Source organism: Phyllostomus hastatus, unplaced genomic scaffold, assembly GCF_019186645.2.
Source record: "Phyllostomus hastatus isolate PE091 unplaced genomic scaffold, TTU_PhHast_1.1 phas_contig_159, whole genome shotgun sequence".
Lineage (NCBI taxonomy): Eukaryota > Metazoa > Chordata > Mammalia > Chiroptera > Phyllostomidae > Phyllostomus > Phyllostomus hastatus.
Window position 1 is genome coordinate 39,298,064 of NW_025333640.1, and position 13,101 is coordinate 39,311,164.

General features: G+C 43.3%; 1 protein-coding gene across 1 annotated transcript in view; it reads left to right on the forward strand.

Annotated features, from left to right (window-relative positions):
• The window catches only part of BBS7 (Bardet-Biedl syndrome 7), a 28,603-nt gene extending 15,884 nt beyond the window's left edge, over nucleotides 1–12,719 (forward strand). Inside the window, exons 12-19 of the mRNA XM_045830922.1 lie at nucleotides 177–251; nucleotides 2,050–2,115; nucleotides 5,486–5,625; nucleotides 7,505–7,669; nucleotides 9,879–9,988; nucleotides 10,108–10,211; nucleotides 10,343–10,466; nucleotides 12,370–12,719. Of these exons, the coding sequence (XP_045686878.1) occupies nucleotides 177–251; nucleotides 2,050–2,115; nucleotides 5,486–5,625; nucleotides 7,505–7,669; nucleotides 9,879–9,988; nucleotides 10,108–10,211; nucleotides 10,343–10,466; nucleotides 12,370–12,503 (918 nt within the window). The 3' untranslated portion in view covers nucleotides 12,504–12,719. The remainder of the gene's footprint in view (nucleotides 1–176; nucleotides 252–2,049; nucleotides 2,116–5,485; nucleotides 5,626–7,504; nucleotides 7,670–9,878; nucleotides 9,989–10,107; nucleotides 10,212–10,342; nucleotides 10,467–12,369) is intronic.
• The last annotated feature ends 382 nt before the right edge of the window (nucleotides 12,720–13,101 follow it).

A 13,101-nucleotide genomic window follows, 5' to 3' on the forward strand; every position in this document is an offset into this window, starting at 1 on the left:
TTATCATCTATTATATTTTCTAGAAGTACGTATTACCAAATATACGTTCAGGGAATTCGTGCTTTCACATTTAAGGTGAACATGAGGAAAGCCCGTACAGAAGATAGATTTTGGAAGGAATTTCAGTTCCCATCTGAACTGTTTTTTGTTGCTGTTGTCTTGAATGTTGGCCGTAGAGTGACGTTCCCATCGATTTACTGGACGTGGATAAAAACTCAGCCGTCGTCAGCTTCAGCAGCTGTGATTCGGAGGTGAGTAAAACATACAAAGAGTTCTTCCGACACTTCCGTTTCTATTTTGTTACTTTGAACGAAGCCTGTAAACACCAGCAGGGTTCCCTGTTTCTCCTTCAGTTTGTCCTTTCATAACCTTTCCCTCAAAATCTGCTGCTGCGCTCTCTCTTCGCCCTCAGATAATCCGGAAACCGGGTGTTGTCCTGGATTCCTCCCCTTCCCTTATCTGGGAAATCCAATTAGTCCCCAGCTCCCCCGGCCCCGCCCGCTCCGCTGCCTGTCCTGCCTCCGCTGCTGTTAGCTGCCCAGGCCTCGCTGCGCTTGCTTGAACCCCCGACCCCTTCTCTGTGCTGCCGGGATCGCCCCTCACCCCCAGCTGTGCTGCTGCAGACAGCCACCAGAGGGGTGGTCCTAAAGTGCAGACATGGGGACACACAGCACCTGGAGCTGGCGGGGGGCTGCACTGAGGGAAAGGGAGGGACAGAACTGCAGATAAAGAACCAAGTCGGTAGCTGTGTGAGGGACTCGTTTTCAGTGTCATGTATTGTGATTGCATAGTAAAGCTGCTTTTTTCTCCAGAGATTTTATAACAGTTGCATTGTGTTATATTTGATTTATCATCCTGTTTATGAATTAAAATAAACATTAGGGCCTTCATTTTTATAGTCATTTAAAAAGTCAAGTTAATATACATATAAAATCTTTCATTCCTAAATTACTATGAAAGATAAACCTGTTTTATTTACATCACTGCTGGATTCTTTGGAATGAGTATTTTATATTAATTTAAGACCTGTTTTCTGGGATGATAGTCTTACAAAAACCTTCCTCTTACTATGGAGATTTCAAGTGCATACCAAAGTAGCCCAGTACCTTTGCCTTCCCGTACTCCTCAGGACCTCCACACCTGGGGGTCCGGTGTGGTGCTCTGCACCCTCCCTCTCCCTTCCTCATTCCAGCCCCGCCCCAGGCGTGTTACCGCCTCTGATCTGTATCACTCATCCGGAAATACTTCAGTGCCCAACGTTTGTTTTCAATCACACAAAAATGTGTTTATTTTTAAGTCAGTCAACCCTCCGTGTTTACTGAGTTTAAATGATCTGAAATGTAATGTTCAGACTTTCTTTTTGACATTGGCATCCTTTGTATTTCTTAAGTTACTTATTAAAAATAGGGGATAGCAGTACATGAAAGTTGCATGTCAGATATTTCATGTTTTTCTTTACAGTTCATGAACCTAGGTGTATTTTTTATTTTAGTAGCTTAATATTTAATTTCAAAAAGTTACAATACCTGAAATTACCTCTGCAATTTAATTCAACAAACACGTATTGAATTCCTCCATAGGCCATGTGCCGTGCTACTTGGTAGGAATGCAGAGATGAGATATTTCTCAGTCTTCTGTCAGTATCTGTGCAAGTCAGAGACATTGTACACCAGACATTGAAGTCTTTGTCTTTATAATATAAACACTAGGAGTTTGCACCATCCGTTACATTATTAGGAGGACAATTAATATTTTAACACATTGTAGTAGAGATTCCCAATGGAAAGAGCATGAGTTTTAGAGCCTCAAAGATATGAATTTGAATTCCAATTGCATTACTCACTGGCTTTGGGGAAATGACCCAACCCCTCCTCGTGCCTCAGTTTCTTCATCTGTTGGAACTTACTGAGTCAGGCTTCCCGCATCGGGCTGTTGTTAGCACAGTCCCCCCAGGGGACAGGTGCTCGGTAAATGGCAGCCATTTCTGAGGCTCTTTCTGCTGTTAAATATCTGGATTCATCATTTTCTTTAATTTCGCATTCTTCCCAGTCCAACGACAACTTTCTTCTCGCCACGTATCGGTGCCAGGCAAACACCACAAGGCTGGAGCTCAAGGTAAAAAGTGTCTGAAGTCACCTTTACTTTAACGTCTGAACTTTGTTTGTTCTGTTGGTAGAGCTTACAACATGTCATTTCTTTGCATTAAATTTCTCCCTAAAATGAGTCATTTTGGAGTAATGAGTTTTGTACGATCTGTTAGGCTCAGAGCACTATCTTCAGCTCAGAGCACTATCTCTGCTGTTATCACTTAACCAAGCACCTTCGCTAAAGTGGCCAGTCCTTAATCCCCTCCAACTGGAAACTTTTTTCCTAGTTTTCTGTTACAGGAAGTTTCAAACGCATGCACAAGTAATGAGTCCAGCTGCAGCTGCAGCGGCGGCGGCTCACGGTGACCTCGTTTGTATTCTCACTCTCCAAATCACTCCCGATTAATTTGAAGCAAATACAAGATATTTCATAATTTCATTTGTAAATATTTTGGTACATATGTCTGCCTGTGTACCAGTCATGATCCCAATAAGGTCGTTTTCTTGTTGGTTAAAGTGTCTGAGCGTTTGCCCTATGTTTTCCCGCTCCCTGGGTTTCCTGGCTGCGTCCCAGTGGTACCAGTGTCTGTTCTAGAGAAAATCTTCTGCAGTTTTTTTTTAGCAATTTAGTAACATAATCATTTGTATAATTACATACTAATTTCAACACAGAGATCTATTTTAGTTATATAAATTTGTAGTGTGAGATACAAACATTTATTTTTCATACATTTATGATCTAAAAATTAAGGAGGACTATAACTTTTTTCCTGCCGTTGCTGATCTAAGACCCAGAGTATGTTATTTTCAAGAGAGATGCTGCTACACAATTTTTCTAATATCTGCTTAGGGAATTCCAGTTAAATGTCATTTTTTTCTAAGTAATTCTAGTCCATATAAATCCCCTTTCATATATTTTGAGAGAAAAATTGAAAACTAGGATAAATTTATGACTAAGAAATCTATTTAAGTATATTTTATGTTACCTAATTAAGCATTTTAAATTACATTTTTACTGAGTAAGATGGTGCCAGATAATTTGGAAGTAGGCCTAAAAGATATTAAAAAGCTATGTTTTTTTAATGGATACAATAACTTTTAAAGTTCAGAGAAAAGACTAAATGCCTGAAAAGAGTCAAGAAAACTACGAGAAAGAAGAAAAGTTGGGACCTACCTAGCCATGTGGTAAACATGCTGTAAAACTACTATAATAAAGGTATTGTAGGGTTTGCAAGGCCTAAATAGTTAGGCCATGCAACAAAATACCATCTAGGACTAGAAATCAGCACACAGTATGGAAATGTAACGTGTAACATTTTTATGTAGGGAAAAATTCTACTAAGTTACTGTTCCTCTTTAAAAACTGATGTTGGCACAGCTGGCACCCATTTGGAAGAAAATTAAGTAGATCCTTATGTTGTATATAAAAAGTGTTTAGGTGAATTAAGCACCTAGTTATTTAAAAAAGAAGGAAATGTACTTGTCTTCCAGGTAGGTAATGGGTGAATGAATATCAATGAAATACTAAGACTGCCCGTCAGTTGTTATAAAAAAGACTGCCTAAGAAGGAAAATAGGCAGAGGATATGGATGCTTTATTCACGGAAGAGGAGATCAAAATAGCTAACAAATATTAAAAGAACATGTTCTACCTCGTGATTAGGGAAATTCAGATTAAAAGAACAAACCAACCAAGCAGGGTCTGCCCTCTGACAGGCTGGCAGACCGTTTCTAAGGGAGCCTCCCTCCCGGGCGCAGGGCTGCAGGAAGGGCACTCGGTCGCGGCTGGGGGAGGCGCAGAGCCCCTGCGGGGAGACGGGCGGCGGCCGTCCGGAGGGCTGGGTCGCAGAGTTGGGCCACTGTGTCACACGCACCGGAGTGGAACTGGTGGGTTCATCCCAAGGAATACCGCGCACCCGTGATCAAGTGTCCTGGTAACAAGGAGCGGGTCCCGTGGAAAACACAATCACAGATGAGACCCCGGCACACGCGTCTGTTTCACAGTTTATGGGGGCTTACGTACGGAGAGGGCGCGTAGAGGAGCTCGCCTGTCGGGTTTGGTGGGTCGCACAGCGGGGTGGGGGTGGGAAGGAGGTGGTGTTTCAGGGCGGGCAGTGACAAGGGGAGAATGTGGTTGCTGGAAGTAAAGACAGAGATGCTTGTGGTGTAAACAGACTTATTCACGTGGAGCCCCAGGTGTGTTTCTTGGGCGTCCGCGTGGAGGGAGAGACTCGGGAGAGGGCGACTGCCGGAAGAGCGCGCCGGGGGCGGAGCCTTGGGCGGCGTGTGTGTTCATCCTGGTTTTCTTCGTTGTCGGGTTTTATAGGTAATGACTGTGAACCACGGGATCAGAGAGAGTGTTACGACCTTTTATTGTGGAAAAATTATGTTCAGTGTCCTCTTTAAGACTACGTGTAAGCTAACCCTTTAAAAATAAACCCTAAAATACAGCTTTTTCAGATATATTTTTAAATTTTCTTTCAATGTTTTTATTCATTATTTTCTTTTTGTCGTTCCTATCTTCCCATTCAGAGCAATATTTGCAGTGTAACATTTGCAAACAGTCTTGCTTTAAACTAGTATTTATGTTTCTATTCAGGTAGAATATTGATTTTTTTTTTTCCCTTTCACATGCCAGGAAAAGCGTAAGTTAAACTATCAGAGAAACCACCTTTGTATCACAAAGGATTTGTGATCATGGCCTGGTTTCCAGCTGGGAGCAGCTGTGCAGGGCAGGGAGAAGCTGGGCGGCCTTCAGGCCCTCCAGGGTCAGCGGCTCCTTCCTGGGCGGGGGCTGGGTCCGAACTCAGGCCACATCCAGCACGGCCCCCGGGTCCCGGGTCTGAGTTCATCGTGGTGGGGTGTGAGCTGCTGCTCCATCCTCACGGACAGTCCCCAGTTAAGTTCTTGGAAGCACTTCTCTCTCTCAGCAGATTTTTATTATAACAGCATCTTTATGCTATCATCCCCTCATTTCTGAGAAATTGAAATATTCCATATAAGTTTTAGTTATTTGGAAAACTGATCCCTTCAACAAAAATGTCTGCATTTTAACCATTTTTGATGTGAATCTTATTTGTGTTTTTAAATACAGTAGGGTAGTATGTGACAACGTGTGCCTTTCGGCCTGACACGGCATTGCTAAGTAGAGACGTTTCACCTGAAATGTATGGGGGTGACTTTTATAGACGGATCAATTGTGCTTTCAACTGCCAAAATGTTTGAAAATCTCCCTTTACTGATAAAAAGTAGTTGTTTAATAGAATGCCATTATTTTCTTCAAAATATTACAGAAGAGATTAAGGCCTAAGAACTCGATTACTCGTGTTGAACGTTTTAAATACAGTGCTTACATTGCTAGATTATTCTTACTTTCTGTTCTCTCTTTCGTCGGGTCAGGTTCGCTCCATCGAAGGCCAGTATGGCACCCTTCAAGCCTACGTGACTCCAAGAATTCAACCCAAAACCTGCCAGGTCCGCCAGTACCTCATCAGGCCCCTGTCGCTCCACCAGAGAACCCACTGCATTGACCGTGACAGGTAGGACGGAGGCGGGGCAGTGCATGGGGCACGGACGGTGCACGATGCGGGTGAGCTTGCCTTTCATTCTTGTGGTGCGCGCTCTGGTAGGCGCTTGGCTTCTTCACTGAAATGCCGTGGACGAGGATGTCCGGTGGGCTTCGGGGTCTCCGTCTCCTTTCAGAGGCCCGTGGAGCCGGGCCTCCTGTCTGTCCCGGAGACTGCCGTTCCGAGGTCAGCTCCCTCTCGCGACACTGTCCTGAGCAAACGGCCTGCAGCTTTTCAGCGTTCTGTGTACAGGGCCTTGACGCGTTAGCCTCGGACACGTAGTTCCTTTCCACTGCAGCTCAGGAAGTCACTCCAGCAGGGGCATCCGGCCTTCTGGCGTCTCTGCGCCACACTGGAAGAAGAAGAGTTGGCTTGGGCCACACATTAAGTACATTGTGCATGTAATCACAGAAAAACTCATGATGTTTTAGGTAAATTTATAATTTTGTGTCGGGCCGCATTCACAGCCGTCCTGGGCTGCGTGCGGCCCGTGGGCTGCAGGGTGGACTCCCCTGCCCTGAGCAGTTGACGGTGGTCGTCCCTGTGCGTTCTGGCTTCTGTTCCAAGTGAAGGATCCTCCTGTTTGTAGGTTTCCTCTCTCTCTCCTGAAGATGAGAGACCACGGCTTAGATGAAGGAGAAGGGAAAGAAACAAATTACTGAATACTTTCCCTGTGCCGTGCATTGTGCTGGGGGCTTAAGTATCAGTTAAGTCTTAGGGCAAGACTGGTAGTAATGCCTCCGTTTTACAATGAGAAACGGATGTTTGGAAAAGAAGTAACTTGCTGACGTAAGGGACAGAGCTGTGATTTCAGACCAAGGCCCATGTGTTTTCTATTGCAGTGGGTAACTTTAAAGATAGGTAATTTAAGTAAGCCGTAAGGAGAAATATTCCTCAGGAAGATTTTTTTGAAAACATGAAAGAGGCTGGATTCTTTTGGGGTGTCTTCCTGCTTCAAAGTCAGGGTCGTCATTAATGGTGGTAGTGTGGCGTGCTGGAAGGGGCGGCAAACAGGGAATCGGGAGACTCAGATTATGATCTTTCTTACAGCTGTTCCTGTGTGGCTTTGGGGAAGTAACTTAACCTCTCTGGGCTTTCATTCTCTCATCTGCAAATGAGAGGGTTGGTCTGGATGATCTCAGAAGTCCCTTCTGGTGTTAGGTTCCTTAATTCTGTTTCTTCTTAAGATTTCTTCTGAACCTTAAATTCCACCAACCTGACGTTTTCTTAACTCTTTGTAATTATTCACTTGATTTATTTAAACTCTGTTTGAAACCCTCGTATGTGTGCACACGTGTGACTTTGCAAGGTAGATGGTACTGTTCCTTAACTCGCCCGGGGCCCACATCAGTGCGGAGCAGGGCTGCACCCCACGGCCGTCTCACGTGAGAGCCCGGGTCGGGGCCGTCACATTGTGCAGACGACTTCCCCGAGGAGACTCGCGTCTGCGTATGCTTGCGTGGTTTGTGTGGTAGAAATACTCGATGAACTTGTAAAAATACAGAATAAAAAATATAAAAATATAGAAAAAATAAAGAATTATAAAAATATAATGAAAAATGAATCTACCGGAGCAAACTGCATTTTATTTGTAAAGCGTGTTGTAATGAAAACAAGCTATTTATGTCACTTAACTGAACATTGAAAGCAGAGATATAGATAAGCACTCATTTTTTCTGCATGAGATCAAAATGTTGATTTGTCTGATGGGTAAGATCAATGAGAAAAGTTAAATGGGCGCCCTTATATGTGTTCAGCTACTGCTGCAGACTCCTGCTGGTGAACGTGTTCTGTACGTAAGATGCCTCCCGGGTCTGCAGACCCGAGCGTGTGCCTCTGCTGTGACTTGCAGGCCCGTGAACACGCTGACTCTAACGGGCCCGTTCAGTTTTGCCGAAGTTCACTCCTGGGTGGCGTTCTGCCTCCCTGAAGTTCCCGAAAAACCTCCGGCGGGCGAAGGCGTGACGTTTTACTTCCAGAACACCTTCCTGGACACGCAGCTGGAGAGCACCTACAGGTGAGTACGGCCTGTCACTGGCGCACGAGGGTTTGGACATAAACGGAGCTTCTAAATTTTCATTTGTTTGAAATAACAGAATTGAAATCTGTACTGTTCTAGAGAATCTACTGAAAAACAAGTAAAATGAATGTGTTTTTAAAAATGACTGAATAAAGATGAATATGAAGATCAATACATTTCCCATTTCCGATAATGACCAGTTCTTTGGGAAAAAAGAACCTTTCAGATTAGCAATAACAATAACAGAATGTTCGTATAGAAGTGGCAGGAACAGTCTTTATTAGAAATAGGCAAAAGTTACATGAAGAAACTTTAGAACTGTATTGACATAACTTGATTCAATGGGGTGATATTTCACCAGTCCTCAATACGAAGACATTGTAAACTTGGTGGCCCTTCCCAAATGGATTCAAATGCTAATTATCCTAATTCCAGTAAAGAAATTGCAGCAGAGTTTCTCTATGCAGAGACAGGAAGTGGTGCAGGCCCTCGGAGCCGAGGCCGTGCAGGTCTCGAAGGCCCCGTGTTCTGAGGTGGAGTCCCGGGCTGCGTCCCCACTTCACAGCCCCCCCGTGTCCTGACGGCCTCCCCCCTGTGTGACTCTTTATTCTCACTAGTCTTAGGTATTTATCGGGTTTTTTTAAGTATATGGTAATCTTTTTATGTAAGCTTGTGTCTCTAGATTATAAGCTCCTCATGGGCCAGGTCTATTTCTTAATCATCTTGTACGTATCCTCCAAGTACACACACAAGCACGTGGCTTTGAACACAGGGGCACTCCATTAGTGTTTGGAGGCATCCGAGTAAAACGCGTGCGCTCGAAGGAGGCTCAGAGACGTGTGCTTCGGCGGCAGACCCTCCGAGGTGCGAGCCTCGGCTCTGGGGCTTGCCGGCTATCCGGCCGCAGCCGGTCACCTTCCTCTCGGAGCCTTAGCTTTCCCTTCCGAGGACTGGACGCAGCAGCACTACTCCCTGAACTGTGATGGTTACAGAAGATAGGCCTTGTGGTCCTGCGTGCTTAATATGAAATGTCACCAGTTGCAGTTAAAGACGAGTGGGAAACCTCATGATTTCTAAAACATCATTGGGGTCCAAAGAGTAAGTCTGTATTACTCATCCTTCTAGTAACAGAAGAAAGAAATCAGTGTTGGCCTGTAGCTGGTCAATGTAAACTGTTTGTGTGTATGAAGATAAAAAGGGAACATTGAATACATGAGAAATGATGTATGTTAATTAGGGGACCTCTGGCCATCATAAAAAGCAGCCAGACACAAACAGGCTTACCCGAGTACGAGAATTTTTCAGCTCCCACACGTGCAGCAGGAGCCCGCCCGGGACCGCTGATCGGCTCCGCTGGTGGCAGCAAGACCCGGCCTCTGTCCACCGCTCGGCTCTGTCTGTGCCTTTCCTTGGCTTTCCCGTGTCGTGCCCTCGTGGCCCCCGCCATCTCTGTCCAGCTGTCTGTCTTGTCAGCAGCCGCAGAGCCTCTCGTTTCCACTGGTCCCGGGACTGAGTGTCAAGGTTGGGCCACAAACCCACTGTGTTCAAGAGGCTGGAATACATCACTCAGTGCTTCCTCCTGCAGCCCCAGCAACGGGGTGTCAGCTGGCCAGTGCCAGTGGCACTCTGCGGAGTGAGAAGGGGGAGAGAGAAGTGCAGAGGAGGGTGGAAGAGGGGGAGACAGGGAGACAGAGAGGGAGAGAGGATCTCTAAAGAAAAGCAGGGTCCTGTGACCGGAAGCGGTGGCAGTGGGTGCTGGGCACAGCAGAACAGAGGTGGCTCTGAGGTTTGCTGCCAGCTCCAAGGGGGAAGCATGTGGTCATGCTGTCCTTATGTGAGTGCGTCAGAGAAGACACACTTGCGTGCGAGGGAGCACCTCTGTAGTTTACGTTCCGAAGGCGCTAGCTGCTGGAAATTGTACTGGTGAGGACGAGTGAGGTCTTCCAGGTGAAGGACGCGCGAGTCGGCCCGTCTGTGGGAGGCCGTCTGCCCGTCTGCAGGTGTCGGACGTCTGCTCAGGCCCGCAGACGCGTTTGGGGCCTGAAGTAACATCGCAGTAAGAGGTACACGTTTAAATATGCTCTATATTAATAATGTGTATATACGGAAACCTAAAATCAAATGAAATCCAAACACTAGTTACAAAATATGCATTGACTGGGTGTGTTTTCTTCTAAAGCTGCTTTTAAAATGATTAATTTTGTAGAAAAGGAGAAGGAGTTTTTAAATCTGACAACATTTCTACTATATCCATCCTAAAAGATGTGCTCTCTAAAGAAGCTACAAAAAAGAAAATTAACCTCAACATATCATACGGTAAAAAAAGAAAAATGAATCTTTTTTTGTTTTGTTTTATTTTTTGGTGGTTGTTGTTACAATAAGAATGTTTCTGATCAAAACAACTTTCTAATTGTGCCTGGCTCAACTCCTTTTAGAGATAAATGAAGTATCAGTCAAACATACCTTAGAGCTAATCCACCCAAAGCTGGAGTACCAGTTGCTTTTGGCTAAGAAAGTGCAGTTAATCGATGCTTTAAAAGTAAGTATCTGTGTCATGGACTTACAGTCATTATTTTGCTCTGATGGGATTTCTGAAATTGTAAAGACTTTAAAGTTACACTGGATTGAAACGTGGACATTAAGTTGCCTCTGTTTTTAATTTAAAATAAGGAACTGCAGGTTCATGAAGGAAATGCAAACTTTCTGATACCAGAATACCGCCGTATTCTAGAAGAGGCGGATCACCTACAGGAAGAATACAAAAAGCAGCCTGCACACCTTGAAAGACTCTATGGTCAGTGGACTTTTCCAGAACACCTTGCCACGTTTCTTTCCTACTGGCTCTTTACGGGGGACCATCTGAGCGAGGCTGGGCAGAGGAGGCAGGCCAGGGTTGCGAGCAGTCACGAACCTGTGACAGCCGGTTTGTTGCTCACAGTATTTATGTTGTCGAGTTCATTTTAATATTTAATGTTTTTACTTGACAAAACGCAAGTGAAATTAAGAACCAAAGTAAGTTTAACAGCATGGATTTATATATATGAAGAAAGCTGGTGTGAAATGAGTATAACCTATGAAGCATTAACATTCAGGCCATATTTCATACGAGTAAGTTTCAGGTTTTGTTGCCATTGTGAAATGTGAACATGCAGCATTAATTTTTAAGCATAACTTAATAAGGGATATATATGTGCCGCGTCACCCCAAACTCGTTTTGCTTTGGTGGTAGAAGCTGGCTGTTTCATAAATTACGTTGAAAGCGGGAAGGCACAGCTTCAGTTTTGCGATCTGTACTGGGGGCCTGTTGCACGTAGCACACTTACTTATTTACAGCGCCTTCATGATCAGGTGGGGTGTTTCATCCTTACAGCAGCTTTGCAAGGTAGATGATGTGATCTCCATTTTTCATACTTTTTAACGTGAGATCTGAGACTGAAGAATTCATGGTCACATCAGTAGGTAGTGGAAAACCCTGCAGACCTCCTCCCCCCAAAGCGCGTGCTTTTGCACTGAGTCTTCTGGAGAGTTGAGTGGTGTCATAGGTCTACACTGATCCTACGCCTGTGCAATGAGTTTCTTATTTTATACCCAGAGCCCTGCTCACAAACTGCGGTAATAGTATCTTAGTGTTTCTTGTCTGGCCAGCACGTGATTTCACCCTCGCAGCAACTGAGACGTGGGGGGCACAGCCACCGCCTCTCAGCACCAGTCCCGCAACCCAGAGAGCTTCGGAAAACAGAGCTTTCTCCACAAATAATTTCTTGTCCCGTCTGACTTGGTCTGACTTAATTTAATGACAGCACTTCACTGAAACTGACATGAGTTTGTTTATATAGTCTTTTCCTTGCCGAAATCCATGTAGATTTTCATAAATCCACTTTCCTTTTCATAAATCCGCCTAGTGTAGTTATCCATACATTTTGTTGCAGAAACATTGCTGTGTTTTGTTATCGAATGCTGCCACTCCCTGCCCTTGGGTATCGTGCCATATGTGCTGTATTCCTTTTATTATCTTTCTAAACAGTGAAAAATTCTGAAACACATCTTGTATCTAGCGTGAATTATTCCCATTGTACAACTGAGAGAACTTGAAAGGTGAAATAATTTGCCCAGATCTTTGAAATTAGAAATATTTGCCTTCAGGTCAAATGCCAAGAATGATCGTCACATGGACGGCATATTTCAGTCTAAATAAACCTGTTAAAACCAAAGCATTGCAGGTTCAATTCCCAGTCAGGGCACATGCCTGGGTTGTAGGCCATGACTCCCAGCAACTGCATATTGATGTTTCTCCCTCTCTCTCTTTTTCTCCCTCCCTTCCCTCTCTAAAAAATAAATTAAAAAATCTTAAAAAAAAAATAAACCTGTTAAGAATAGAATCTCTACAGTATGTCAAAATGGTCAGCTTCTTGTGACAAACAGACCACTTGGGGTGTCATAAACACCAAGAGCCGTTCAGTACTGGTCAGCAGTTGATTTGGAAAGAGGGTTATTAGCCAAGTGATTTATATTTTGAAACTTGCCTTAAAAGCCCCCCAAAATAAGTATTTTTAAAGCATCAGTACTTTTAGGTTTGTGTATAAATAATAACATTACAGGTACTTAGAATAGACTATCAAGAAGTCATTTACTTTTATTAAATACTATGTCATTAATTAAAACTAATGAATGACAGGAAATTAACATTTTCTTTATAGGCATGATCACCGATCTTTTTATAGATAAGTTCAAGTTCAAAGGTACCAATGTAAAAACCAAAGTACCTCTTTTGTTGGAGATTCTGGACAGTTATGACCAAAGTGCACTGATTGCTTTCTTCGATGCCGCATGAACATATAAGCAAGGTAACGTTCCAGAGAAATGTCTGTTTAAATGAAATGTTAAAACAACATTACAGGCTAAGTGCACATGTAGTTTTACTTCAAGTACTTTTAAATATTATCTAAAAATATTTGATACGACTTTTTAATGTTTCTGTTTCCTTTAATGAATGCAACCATTTAAAAATAAATAGCATTTTTATTTTAAAAGTACAAGTGGAATTATTATAAGGAATTTTAATAAAGTTTTTGCAAATGGATGTTTTAACTTTTATGTTGAGAAATAATATTTGGAAAATAAAAATACACAGTGTGGGACAAAAGAAGGTTTACAGTTCATATGAAGAATAGTACAATAATGAATAAATAGTAATATTATACAAGAATAAACTGTTTTGCCTACTCACAACTGTAAACCCACCCTTGCTCCACCCTGTGTTTAAATACTGAGTGATACCCACACATTATATGTATAAACTGCTTTACATTTTCCTGAATGTATTTATATTAACTCTTTTGATTTTTACAACATACATCATTTTGTCAAATCTCATAAGAAAACTGATTTTCACTAAGGTTAAGTGATGAAGAGGACATGCTATTATTTTG